At 41.1% G+C, this 14,342-nt stretch overlaps 1 protein-coding gene and 1 long non-coding RNA gene across 3 annotated transcripts in view; both read right to left on the reverse strand.

The window, feature by feature from the left end:
- The window catches only part of LOC129650142 (uncharacterized), a 43,444-nt gene extending 38,417 nt beyond the window's left edge, over positions 1-5,027 (reverse strand). For both annotated transcript variants that reach the window (XR_008713615.1, XR_008713614.1), the window contains exons 1-2: positions 4,679-5,027; positions 2,741-2,938 (exon numbers count right to left, since the gene is read on the reverse strand). This is a non-coding gene — a long non-coding RNA (uncharacterized LOC129650142). The remainder of the gene's footprint in view (positions 1-2,740; positions 2,939-4,678) is intronic.
- Positions 5,028-9,131: 4,104 nt separating this feature from the next.
- Positions 9,132-14,342, reverse strand: part of TRPM6 (transient receptor potential cation channel subfamily M member 6) — a 164,667-nt gene continuing 159,456 nt past the window's right edge. Inside the window, 2 exon segments of the mRNA XM_055578315.1 lie at positions 9,132-11,082; positions 13,563-13,669. Coding sequence (XP_055434290.1) covers positions 10,949-11,082; positions 13,563-13,669 — 241 coding nt within the window. The 3' untranslated portion in view covers positions 9,132-10,948.

Consider the following 14,342-nt stretch of genomic DNA (forward strand, 5'->3'; position numbering starts at 1 on the left):
CCTTCTACAGGGGATCTTTCCAACCCAGAGACTGAACCCAGGTCTCCTACATTGCAGGTGGATTCTTTACCATCTGAGCCACCAGGGAAGCCCAAGAGTACTGGAGTGGGTCACCTATCCCTTCTCCAGTGAATCTTCCTGACCCAGGAATAGAACTGGGGTCTCCTCCATTGCAAGCAGATTCTTTACCAGCTGAGCTAGAGGGTCCCTTTTTCACTTGAAATAAAGGCATTTTGCAAATGCCTCAATTGCAGCTTCTGTTGCAGCGAGGTTGTTTTCTACATCTGCTGCTGCTGCTGCTAAGTCGCTTCAGTCGTGTCCAACTCGGTACAACCCCAGAGACGGCAGCCCACCAGGCTCCCCTGTCCCTGGGATTCTCCAGGCAAGAACACTGGAGTGGCTTGCCATTTCCTTCTCCAATGCATGAAAGTGAAAAGTGAAAGTGAAGCTGCTCAGGTTGTCTACTTGAAAGTTATACAGTTGTGTCCGACTCCTAGCAACCCCACGGACTGCAGCCCACCAGGCTCCTCCATCCCTGGGATTTTCCAGGCAAGAGTACTGGAATGGGGTGCCATTGCCTTCTCCTTTCTACATCTACCTTCACATAAACCCGTGAGTACCTACCTTACTAATCTTGGCAAACAGTAGGCACTTAACAAATCCTTGTTAAGTCAATAAATCAATGACTGAACCAACAAAGTAATGAAGCAGCCACTGAGGAGTTACCAAAAAAAAATAAATCACATGTTCTGTCTAGTCTACCTATGCTCTGTCAGCTATGGTTCTTGAACAGATCATAAATTTTCACAATAGTACTCTAAAAATGTCTTCAATTTTAAATTTGATAAAGCGATATATTTCATGAAAATGTTTCAGTTCCCCACCCACTGCCCTTCAGTAAATGGCCCAAGATGACTCTTAAAAATTGTCTTCAAGTTTATGAATCCAAGCTTTAAAGTCAGAGCACAGTTTAAAGTCTGCTTTGTGGGAAAAGTACATGATAATAAAGTCTCTTCAGAAAATTTAGTTAATTCCCATCTCATATGTATATCCAAGTTTTCCACCTCCGTGTTAGCTCTTGCTGGGTGAAAATTTACAGTGATCATGACCATTCAGTGTAGGAAATGAATTAACATTCTCCACAGGACCCTCATTTGTATAGTATATTAATAGGCTCCTTATGTAAATTTCTACTCTTACCTCACTGCTTATATGCCTGCTAGCTGGTGGCATGCAATTTAGAAATGAGGGCAAGAAATGTTTGATTTCATGAAATGTCACTTAGAGGGATGGTAGGAGGGAAGTGGGTAGAGGCCGAGCAGTGAAAGTGCACAATGGACATATTTTATAGCTGTCATCAAACTAGCAGTGCTCAAGGAAGCCAGCTCTCATTCCAGTAAATATGGGGAAACAAACAGCAATATATCTGATGATATCTGAGGACACCTGGTGCAAAAAGATACGCAGTGTTAGTCAAAATTGTGCCATGTCCTAAACAAGGAGGACTTTGTAGTAAACATATCCATGGAAAGAAAAAACCCATTCTCCAAAGCCATATCAAAGAACATTCCACTTTCCAGAACCACTTTCAATTAAACGAGTATTTGGACCAGATTAAATAATCCCTAATTGGACAGATTTTGTCAGCTGTCCATCAGACTCCTTTTTCTCTTTTATGTGGATACACTTCTAGACCACAGTTCTTAGCCTCTTTCGCAGGTAAGCATGACTGAATTCTAGCCAATGGTATGTGAACAGGAGGACATGTGCCATTTCTAGGGCTGGCCCATAAAGCCTCCCATGTGTTCTCTTTCCTTGCATGTTATTTTCTTTTGGGTGCCCATTTGTTAAAGATGATAGAACCCTGTCAGCCTGGGTCCCAGAAAGGCTATGTGGAGAAGAGAGCACAACCACTCAGCACAGTCTGCCCTGCAGTATTAAGTGAAAAGCGTCCACGGTGTCAAGTCATCACACGGTTGTGTCTATTTACTCTTGTTGTCCAGTGTCCCCTAATACAGAAGCACCTCAGTGCTATTTTAGGATCAATGTCATGCACTATTACTCTTTTGTTTGAAAAGAGAAGCAGATGGAGGCTCATGAGCATATGTGGGGGCAGAGAATATATGGGAAATCTTTGTACATTTTGTTCAGTTTTGTTGTGAATCTAGAATTGGGCATTTAGAAAAGTCTATTTTTAAGTAAGAGAGAAGCATCTCCAGCTCCACCAATCCTGGGTGGGAAATTGTTTTGGTCATGAAATAAGAATATCTTAAATAATAACTAATAACTTCCCAGCACACTTATTGTGTGCCGGACACTGTACTAAGTGTTCTGTGTACAGTCTCTCTTTCTCAAGAGTACTCCTTCCTGGTAGACATTAGGTTACAGAGATGAATTTGCTCTACAACACTGAGGTGCCAAAAATGGCATATTACCTTATTTTTCTAAATCTAGAGAGAGGTCTGCTCTCTCTAAAATGATAAAAGAGTTAGTCTCGCCAGTCATGTTTGGGGATTCTAAAACAGGTAAGAACAAAAGCAGGTCACTGAGTGTTTGGAAAACAGAGAAGGGCTTCTTAACTTGGTCACTGGGCCCAAAGGATCTGTTCACAGGTAGGTGGCTCCCATTCGATCCCTGACTAGCATGGATACAGATTGCTCCCTGTGACTTCCCAGGACAGCTCTTAGTCAGTTTTCTCGATAAACACAAACTGGCCCTTCACAAGCCCTGTGCCTCTTACCCAAAACACCATCATCTTCCCTGCCTCCAGGAATGAGTTTCTCTTCTCTTGTCAGGTTAGGCTTCTTCTGCTTTATCAACTCCAAGTTCCAATCCCCATCAATTTTCCAGATGTCGTGGTGAGAAGCTGTCATATTGGGACCTTGTAACTTCTGCAGTAAGCCATTAATGTCCTGAGGAAAAGGCATCCACCTACCTTCTGGGATGGAGAAGAGTGAGAAGAAAGACAAGTCAGTATATTAACAGATTACCTGCCATAATCAGATGATACGCTGGGTTCAGACAGGTTAATCGGCTGCCCAAGGTTACAAACTACTCAGTGGCAAAGCTTCAGATCAAACCTAAGTCCATGTGGCCCCAGGGTATAGACACTTTCCTCCTGTTTCATGTAGACCCATCTGGGAAAATTCAAAGCATGCCACAGGCCTAGGTGGCCTTTGATGACAATAGGAAATAATCATAAATCATCCTAAATAAACTAAAATATCTGAATCTTTTCACTTGAAATCTTCAGCAGACATCCAAACCTGGTATTCAAAGAACTACGTTCTATTTATACACACACACATACATATACACATACAAATAAGCAAAGTGAAATATTAAAGTCATCAATCATTAATTTGCAATAATATTTTGTGACTAGAATTCTGAAATCAGAAATCTAATGTATTATCCTCTTTGAAAAGCATACACAAGTAAATTTTATTTGATTATTCTTAATGAGTCTTGGGGGCTTCCCAGGTGGCTCAGTGGTAAAGAATCTGCCTGCCAGTGCAGAAGATGCCATTTTGATCCCTGGGTTGGGAAGATCCCCTAAGAGGAAATAGCAACTCAGTATTCCTTCCTGAAAAATCCTATGGACAGAAGAGCCTGGCGGACCACTGTCCACGGGGTTGTAAAGAGTCAGACATGACTGAGCACGAACACATGAATGACAGTCATATAAAGATTTCCAAGTTAAAAAACTTAGTCACAGAAACATCTGAATATTTTTCAAGAAAACAGAGAAAATTTTAATACAAGACAAGCATTATTTCCCTTAACCCAAATTCAGTCATTATCAAGACAAATGATAGTGACTTGGAAGACCTGAGTTCTCGTCCCTCCTATGACAATACAGTTATATTAACTTTGAGTGAAACACAGCCTCTTCCAATTGCATTACTTTTATGTACTCTTTTAGTTCTCATTTTTTCTAATTCTGTATTTCTGGAAAAACTGGTACTGCACTTATAAAATTAAAGACGTTTCTTGATCCACATTTGCAGCCAGCTTAGTATAAAAACATGTAACAGAAATACAGAGTCAGAGAAAGAAAAATGAAGAAAGAAGGTAGAGGGAGGGAGAGAAGAGGGGAGAAAAAGGGGGAGGAAAGAGGAAGAGGGGAGAGAGAATGGTTGAGAAAAAAATTCTCATTATCATCCATACTTTCTAAGGCCGATCTAAGAGTCACTTTCAGTACTTTGGAGTCAGTCTGAAATATTGCAGACTTTGGGTATTCCACTCCCACTTAGCAGACCCATTTCTCTGGAGAAGATGGGATGAAACAGGATGTCTTAGCCTGACACCATTAAATGTGTGATTTATCTAACTCTCTTTGTTCTGATTCCATGCACTTCATGTAAACCTTTGATTATAATCCAGCTTCCAGGGCCTCAAGGGACACACTGTGATGGTCAGGCTGATAAAGTTTTTGTAGTTTGCATAGATTCTATTTTTCACTATAAATTGATAAACTGGAAGGTCACAAGATGCTATCAAATAGTTAGCTGTTGTATTATTATTAATAACAAATAGTTATTTGTTGTGACCAAACAAATATCTGATTTTCTAGGAAGACATAAAAAGAGGACAGAAATGCAGTGGAAACAGAAAAATTCATTGGCAGACACAATGCCAGATTCAAAAAAGAACCCACTCATCAGCCTGCACTTACCTTGTGATGATGTCACGAGGGAATGGCTTTCACATGGACTCACAGATTATAAATGGCCATTAACTGTGTGTGGAAGATTTCCTTGACAACAACATATATGAAGAGGACACAAGGTAACATTCCACAGGTGACAGTTTGGAGCTTCTCATCCAGTGGCCTAAGTTAAGTCCTGACTTTCAAATCTGTGTTTCAAACCATCGTAGGGATTCAGGTGCTAGTAATTCTGACTGTGCTGGTTAGTACTGCCTAGCATCTATGCCATTGATTGGATGGAGCTTTAAATTCTGGCTCCCTCTTGGGTAGCTGACTTAACTAAGCTGCCTAACTTATAAGCAGCTTTTTCAAATCTTTGTAATGGGCATTTAGCACAATGCCTAGAACACAATGAGTGTTCAACACCCACTGCCTTATAATAATATTAAAAAGTTATCATTATAACCATTATTATTGTTGGCAATGACAAATCAGTATACTGTAAACCCCTTAATTGTCTTGGAGACCCTCAAAGACATATATGGATCTTATTTAACAAGTCTAACGTTAGGGTCAGGACATAACACATGGTAAGGCTCAGTAAGTATTTCTTAAATAGGACATGTACTGACCAGTTGTAGAAAACTAAAGTCTACATTGTCGTCCACACTTCTTTTCCAGTCCCCTAAGATGTCTCCTTCTCAAATGGCAACCCACTCCAGTGTTCTTGCCTGGAGAATCCCAGGGACGGGGGAGCCTGGTGGGCTGCCATCTATGGGGTCGCACAGAGTCGGACACAAGTGAAGTGACTCTGCAGCAGCAGCAGCAAGATGTCTCCAGACCCTTTTAGCAGTAGACAAACATCTCATCTCATGAAGCCCAGCCAATGTTTGTTTTCATCTGTAACACTCGGATGATCTCCAGAACACATCAGTCTCTACTCTCTCAATAAAATGACTCACCAGTCCTGCCATGTGTGATACTCTCTATCCTCTGCCGCAGAAGATGGTCAGTGGTCATCTCCTCCTCTCCATTGCTGTTGCCCTCATCTCTTCTCCCCAAGTCCCTTTCTACAAAATTCCAGGGTCACACAGGCAATTCCAAAGCATGGCAACAATGTAACAGTTTCCTAGGGCTGCCATGACAAAGCAGAACAACTGGGTGACTTAAACAGGAGAAATTTCTTCCCTCCCGTTCTGGAAGCTGCGAGTCCAAGACGTCAGTGTGACTGATTTCCTCCGAGAACTCTCATCTTGGTTGGTTTGGCAGATGATGCATTCTCTCTGTCTTCACATGGTTTTCACTTTCAGTGTATCTATGTCTTAATCTCCTCTTCTTATAAGGACAACAGTAATATTGAGTCAGAGTCCACCCTAATGATCCCACTTAAACTTTATTACCTCTGTAAATACCTTATTTCCAAATACAATTATATTCCAAGGTACTTGGGGTTAGGATTTCCACACGTGAACTTTGGGGAGACACGATTCAACCCAGAATACATACCAAGGATTTCTTTGGGTTACGAAAGCATCCTGAGGTTCTGTGACCTCTTATTGGTGACCAATATGGAACAGAGAAAGAGATTCATTACAAGCCAAAGTGCAATCACATGACACCAATGATGATTCCCACCAAATTCCTCCAATGAAAGGCAGTTATTATTATGTCCACATTTGGACAGTCATTAGCCAAAGGTTTTCTACCATAACAATTGCATGAACTTTCTGACTATTAGTAGCAGATGGAATTTTTAAAGGTTCAAAGTGAAACAAACAAATGAACAAAACCACTAGGGGAAGATGAGAATGCTGAAGGGAGTTAGTTACTAAAAGATGTACAAGCCATAGGCCAGAATTTTCCTATTACTAAACAGCCCTATACTGACAAAATCTAAATCAGCATTAATTAAATTGTTTATAAAACATCAGGCCTTACAAATACCAAGATTCTAAACTGCTCTTTTTTCATTCCTAAAAATATCATCAATGATGGTTCCAGATTTGGGCTTTACTTATCCTGGAAGGCTTTCTTTGGGCAGAGACTTTGGCTGTGTAAAACCCAAATCCATCAAAAAAGAAAATAAGTAGGAGACACTATGAAATGGTGAACATCATGATTTTGAACCACTTAATTAAGCTTGAAAATAAAAAGGGAGCAATGAGCTTTTTCCCCTTGGAAAGAGAAACAGCAGAAACCACTTTTGTGTTTATACTAGAACAAGTCCACTGAGCATCCTCTGTAAACATTAAATAATGATCACATAATATCAAAAATGAAAGCCCCTTATTATTTATTGAACTGGATCCCATACTCACAAGAAGGCTTTTAAATGAGATTCTCAAAGGACTTTATAAATGCTCTCTCATTATTGTTCACCTTTGTTTGAAAAGGTAAGTATCTCATCCTCATTTCAGAGTTAGGGACTAAAAGAAAGGTTAAAAGAAATATATAAAATTAAACCAAATCTGCCAATGCTAGAGATCAAGGGTTGTTATCCCTTGAGGACTTAAAGTTCCTTTTGAAAAATTAAGCAACTTCACTAATTATTTTCAGGAGGGCATTTCACTAAAATATACTTTATCTGTACATCAAGGTCTAAGAAGAAAACTCACAAAATAATAACTGTGCTAAATAAAAAAATCAGTGTGGCTTCCAGAACCCTTTCTATTCTGTGTACCCACCCATGTGGCTGGAGATTTGAAATGCTATTTAAGTCTCATTTTCCTTCAGAAGCTAACCTCTGTGGAATAAAATGCTGTTAAGGGGGAAAAAAATCTTTTCTGTCATTTGACTTTAACTTATGATAAATTAGCTTCAACTAGTTTCTTAGAAAATTGCCCAAGAAATGACTACAGAAAATTAAATACCAAGACTTCAAAGAGGCAAACACACAGCCTTCAAATTCCGACCTCAGAGAATAATCCTTCCTTTCTCATGCTTTGGAGAGATGTGAGTAAAGAAATCGTACTAGGGCATGGTAATGAACCATCTTTCAAATGACTTTTCTATCAATCTTCTTTTCAAAGGGTAATAAAGTGATGATTATTTCTAGGCAGTTTCTGGGAAGTTATCATCTCATTTCAATAGTCACCAGTAAGAAGGATGGTACTCTGGTATTATTGCCATGACGATAAGGGCAAGAACTGGTTGAGAATTCAATAGACAAGGTGTAGGTTGTTAAAAGCTATTTCCTGGAAAATTAAAACAGAGAGAGATCAAAAGAATTGTGTTGGGTCTTAAGGAATTGGTAATCATTCCCTTCTAGATTAAAAATGCAAATCTGATTTGTTAACTAGTAAATGAAATCCATTATCATGGGAAGGTTTTATTATTTCTTTCAACAAATAAAGTTCAACGCTTATTACATGCCAAGCTTTGTGGTAGATGCCCGTGGCTGATGGAGAAACGCTGCAAGCCATGACGGGAGCATCTATGACATGACTTCTAGAGTGTGAGCGACCCATCTTCATCTAAAACAATAACAAACAACAGCAACAACAAAATTTTTTTTTCAACTTTTCATTAAATGGTTGTTAGGGAAGTTTTAGTCACCCAGAACTTGTTTTGCAGAGCCACAGAAAATAGCCTGGTGAGAAAGACCCAAAACTATATCTGATCTCATTTCCCCAGAGTTGTTACTAGAAGCTTTAAGATGTCATGGGGTGAAGTTACCCCAGGAACACACAGCCGCAAGAAGGGAATGCCCATGCTCAGGATGCCTTCAGGAAGGACTCCCAGGAACCTAGCTGTTTCTCTGGTGCCCAGATTCAGATGCCATCTGTGAGATGGGCTTGCTGCTGCTGCTGCTAAGTTGCTTCAGTCGTGTCCGACTTTATGCAACCCCATAGACGGCAGCCCACCAGGCTCCCCCGTCCCTGGGATTCTCCAGGCAAGAACACTGGAGTGGGTTGCCATTTCCTTCTCCAATGCAGGAAAGTGAAAAGTGAAAGTGAAGTCGCTCAGTCGTGTCTGACTCTTAGCGACCCGATGGACTGCAGCCCTCCAGGCTCCTCCGTCCATGGGATTTTCCAGGCAAGAGTACTGGAGTGGGGTGCCACTGCCTTCTCCAGTGAGATGGGCTTAGGGCTCCTATAAGGATGATGCAGTCCATTTTTCCTCAGTGGTTCCTAAAACCATCCCAGTTATGTCTTTTCATTTGTCCTAATTCTCATATCCCAGTCTAAAACTACTCCTCACTGGCAGATAGAATATGGGACACATCTCTGTGTTCAACATTCCCCCAAAAGTCAAATTTTTCAGCACTCACCAGAAATCCAAACCTGGAACAACAACCAAAAAGGAAATATAAGACATGCCGCTTTTTAAGGGCAAAGAAATGGTACATGCACCACACCCTCATCTCTTACACATTACAGAGAAGGCACTTAATAAATACCTGTTGAATAAAATTAACCAAATGAATGAATTCATTCATTTGTGGTCATGAATCAAGTCATGATTATCACATTGATATTTTCCTGTCAGCTATCCCACAGTGACCTTTGTCCAGTGTTTCATCTTTTTAAAATGTTATTCTGGTGATATTTTCTTAAAAAGAGAGACACAAAACCACAACACAGAAAAGAAAAATCAAAATGTATTTTTTCAAGTTCCATTCCAGGTAACAAATATTTGACCAATGAATTAATGCTTTCTAGTGTGGCCTTGGATAGGAAAATTGCCTGTTTCCATAGTTGAACATGTGTCTGAAGTGAGTACCAACAGATCTCTTACCGATTTGCAGAACAGGATAAGGCAGTTAAGCTCTGAAAAAGCATTAACAATTTATCCTCATTGCCAATCAAGAAATCACCCAGATTTCCCACCTCCCACCACCCCCAAGACCAAAGTAAAAGGGCTGTAAATCAGTCATCATGCATCTCACAAAAATCATACACTATCCTTGGCAAACCAAATCCTTGGATTTCCATCCCCCTACCTTTGGGCAACGTATCCCCAGAGTATAACCTAAGAATACAGGAGCACTGATTTGAAAGGAAGCCAGCTAATGCAAGGGCTAATGGTAAAGATAAGGTGAAAATTTCAAGCCCCAGGAGGCTTGTTGCTGATAGACCGGAATGCTTTTTAATGAGGAAAGGAGATGAGGGGAGAGGGGGGGAAGGTACCCAGCCCTTCAAGTCCTCCTTGGGTGAACAGTTTGTGCTTGTTCTGAGGTAGGGTGACCCTTGATAAGTGTGAAAGAGGGATGACTGATCCCCCAAACATGTTGTACAGTGTGGCTTCCAGGGACCCTTTCTTCAGGCTTCTGAAACTGATCACATGTGCTCAGGCCATACTTAAACTATACACTCCAGCACTCTTGAAGCCACCAGAACTCTGCACTGCAATGAATCAAAATTTTCAAAGCATGTTTTCATTCAGAAACCCCATCTTTACTTATATGACCTGACATAGAGTAATTCAGCTTGTAATATTATATACCCAGCTTTGAAAAAGGGAGTAATTCTTAAGAGGTTGGGTTACTCAACTCTCTAACCAATAGTGTCCCTGAGCTTAAGGGAAGGGAAAACATTTCTTAATAATTGCTAGTGTTATATATCCTTGTTCCCTTAAAAAAAGAAAATGCCAGGGCATTTGTCTTAGATTTCCCTTTCCTCTCTTCTAGAGAAACCTGAAATGCCCAGTGATCATTTGATCCACTGATGATACTCAAACCCAGCAGATGTCACCAGGATGCTACCTTTTCGCTGACTAGTTTGTACAGGAGTGTCCTCCAGTCTGTGCAAATACACCTTCTCTCCATTGTTTTTCTTTCTGTCATCATATAAACCCCTATGCTGCTGGAAAGGAGAGAGGAGGAAGTCAAGTGACTTTTTTATGTACAACTATATACATCAATACAATATGGGGGTTAGGTGATGAATAGCAGTGGAGGTTAGAGTCTGCACACAGAGTGAGAAAATAAATTAATCTGCCTGGTTCTTTAAGTGCCCAGCATTCTGCACCAAGGAATGAGGTATAAAGGAGCCGCTTTCCCAGCTGATTCATCCAAATGTCTTCCTGTGCAACTTGAGCATGATGAACCCTGCACATGCAAAGCACCCTGCAGGGGTCAGTATCTAGGAAAACCCATTCATCAAACAACAGGGAAGTCCTTGGGCAAGAGAGACCTGAGACTCAGAAGGCACGTCCCAGAAGGCCCTTGGGGTAAGGCCATTCTGGCAGAGGCTCTGACATCATCAATGTTATATCGCCAGTCTATGTTACCATAGAGTTCATGGAAGGCAGGGCAAAGGCTGTCATCTTCTTACTTCTGTTTTTTGGTGTGTTTTTTTACAATCGTGTGAGGTCTTCTGGAGAATTACTACCCTCTTCCCCCGCTGGAATCTCCTCAGCTGGTTCTATTTTGATTTCAAGTCCAAAGGCAGAATTTATCCTTCCAGGAGAGTAGTCGTTTCTTTTTAAGTCTGCAAGGAAGACAGTTAAGACAATGATGGGGAAACCTTAAGAACATGATGTTCAGATAGATTGGACTTTAGGCCAAGTGCTCAGAGAAGACTCTGCTCCCTCTGATATGTGAAACTCAGACCCTCAACCCTGTCCAAGGTATACCCCACCAGGCACACATGTATCTAACTCCCCAAGGCTGTGCTCACTGTGGCAAGACTCAATTGCTTGGCTCAATACATAGTACCCTTGAGACGTGACCTGGACAGACCTAAGTGACGCCATAGAACAGGGCATGTTACAGCAGAGTCAGACTGTGCCGTCAGAATGGTGGACTTGAGACATTAGTGGTCAGTTTTCTGCAACAAAAATGTACCTCAGGTTTGGCTGAACCTCTAAAAGCATTGTCCAGTGATCAAATCCTCTGCTTCCTGAAGCCTCCTTCTTTAGTTCAACAGGGAAATTACCTAAAGAAATCATTAACAAGCGCAACCCTTGGGGAGAACTTAAGGAGGACAGTGAGCTTTAAATGTTTGGATTATCATGGTATACCATGTTGATTAAATTTGTTAAGCTTAAACATACACTCCTTTATGATTTTTTAATATTAAATGGGGGCTATCTGGACATAAAACTAATACATACTACAGTTTGATAATAGCCAACACTTTTTACGTTGCTTCAATCCTTACACCACCTTTATGAGGTAGGTGCTATCATTCTCAGCTAACAGATGAGAATGAGGCCAAGGTCACAAAATTAGTACAAAGTACTCCTGGGATGTGAGCTCAACCTATGGACCCCATGCTCTCATACACTTTCTGAGATGACTTCTCTTTAAAAAAACAAAACAAAACAAAACAGTAAAACATAAACAAAAAGAAAAATCACCCCTACTCCTGTTTTCTGAGCTAAGCTTTTTTAAATTCAAATTACCAAATGTTCGAGTAAATGAGGATATTTCTTATTTCCATTTAAATGTGTTAACTAAGGTTTTGAAAGGAAATAAGGATTAGGTCTAGAAATGGAAGAATTCTTGAATGTCTCAAAAGCCACCATGGTAGGGAAAGGCAAGAAGGAAGGGGATGGAGGAATCTTAATCCTACAGAACAGGTGACTGGACAGAAGCAGTGAGTTACGCCTCAAGTTTCCCTTAATCCTGGCTGATCAGATATAGTCCCTGTGTCCTCAAGAACAAGAAGTGGTCCTGCCCAGGAAACAATGAATCAGAGCTGGGAAGAGGTCAGCACCTGAGGACGCTGAGTTAATGAGCTGGATTCTGGCCTGCGATCATAGGCTGGGAGATCAGCTCCTGCCTCCCAGAGGACCCTTACCTGGAGGCCTGGATGTGGCTCAGTCCAGGCCCCGCTCCCTCCTGGGCTCCTTGTAGTCAGAGAGGAGGTCAACGGGCAGCTCAGCCAATGTGCCGAGGACTGTTCTCTTTGCCCACTTCCACTGTGTGGTTTGTGAGAAGGAGTCCTGGGCAGCCACCAGATGACAGCGAGACCCCACTCTCGGTACCACTCGAGTCTGACATCCCCACCACAACCTCCCCGGCCGACAAGCTACTCCTGCTGGAACTGGAAGCTGTTACCCATCCCAGTCTCCTGCGGCATCGTGTCCACAGGAGCAACTCCTACCTTCAACTCCAGCAAGATTAGAAATGGCCTTTCTTTGCTGTAAATTTTCACCTACTCCATCCCAAGTTACAGTGGATGTTGATCTTATACTGATTTCCAATTTGGGGTTCAATCACTTATGACAAGGCTGGAAGGGCTACTTAGCTTAAAAGATGTGAAATTCCATTTTAAGGACAAATGTGGTACAACCTTAGAGAAACAGGGAGTGAGCTGAGACAGACATAAAGCGTCCCTTCTGAGATAAGAGGAAAGAATGCGACAGAGCTGGGGCTGCCAACTTGGGGCCCACAGACCTCTGGCTATTGCCTTTTATGTTAGGAATATTTTTCTGTGCTGAGTCTATTAGTCTTAGAGAAAGCATGTCACACTATCAAATCAGATTTTAAAAACATATTTTGTAATATATGTTTACAGGAGTAGGTTTTTATCATAAAAAGCACTACTTTAATTGATAGCTGTTGCTTCCCTCCATGCCCCAGCCTCCCAAATGACCAATGAGTAAATAAGAACAGAATAGAAATACTGTGGGCATCACACAAGATCCAAGGGGTGGGGGCACGGTGGGGGGAATCTGCCTTCATCCAATTTTACCCCCAATTAAGTAGGTGGAACTTTTTCCTTAGAGAGACTGTGACAAGCATTGGGCCTGATGTTGTTTTATCACATTTTGGCAGAACCTGAAGTAAATCTCTGTCCTTTTAATCCCTTTAGAGACTTGAAAAATTTGCAGTCAGAAAGTCAGGCCTCGAGTGCGAATGAGATAAAAAAGTGATTAAGATTTTCTACTCCATCCCAGGTTACAATGGCTGTTGCTCAATGAGAGATTTACTTAGAGAAAAATAGAATTGTTTGGGGCATACCCGGGAGTTTGAGCTTCCGGCAGCAGGAGTTGCAACGATGTTTTGCAATGAAGTTTCTAATTGCATCTTCCCCTAAATTGGCTGGTCCAAACACCATTCCTCTTGATCTAGAGGAAATATCAGAATATCAATTAGATCACAGCTAAGAAAAAGGAGCTCAACTAGGATTCTCTCAGATACCGAACAGTATCCCATAGTAACCCAGTAAACTTGAAGGAGCCAACAAAGAACAGAGCACTTTGGGGAAGCAACAATGTTAGGTCTGCACATTTAAAATTCAAATGCACTTCAATCTTTGTACCCAACTCCAAGACCTACTGTGAAACTCATTTCCACACTAATCTGATAGAAAAGTGAATTTTCTATGTACCACAGTAAAACAAAATACAGTGAGACCCTTTTTCACGCATATGGGGTGAGAGAATGACATTCACTACCAACTGTTCTACTAGAAAACCCAAAAGGTAAGTATGCAATAAAATAAATTTGCTATTGGAGCACCCCTTCTGAAAACACTGATGTGCATTGTTTCAAACCCAAATACTGTTCTGAACATAATCAATGTCCTCAAACACAAAAGCCCAACAAAACCCAGCACCCAGGATTCATGGCTCCTTCGATAGCTCCTTCTACTCTGCAAATTGCTATGGCAGTTTTCTGGGCTCTTAGTGAAAAGACATGACAACTTGGAGACAATGATTTTGTGGAAGTAAACTTAGGTGACAAAATTACAAACAGAATCATATATATTAGGCACATTTTGAACACTCTATAAGTGAT

The sequence above is a fragment of the Bubalus kerabau genome, chromosome 4, assembly GCF_029407905.1.
Source record: "Bubalus kerabau isolate K-KA32 ecotype Philippines breed swamp buffalo chromosome 4, PCC_UOA_SB_1v2, whole genome shotgun sequence".
NCBI classification, from domain to species: Eukaryota; Metazoa; Chordata; class Mammalia; order Artiodactyla; family Bovidae; genus Bubalus; species Bubalus kerabau.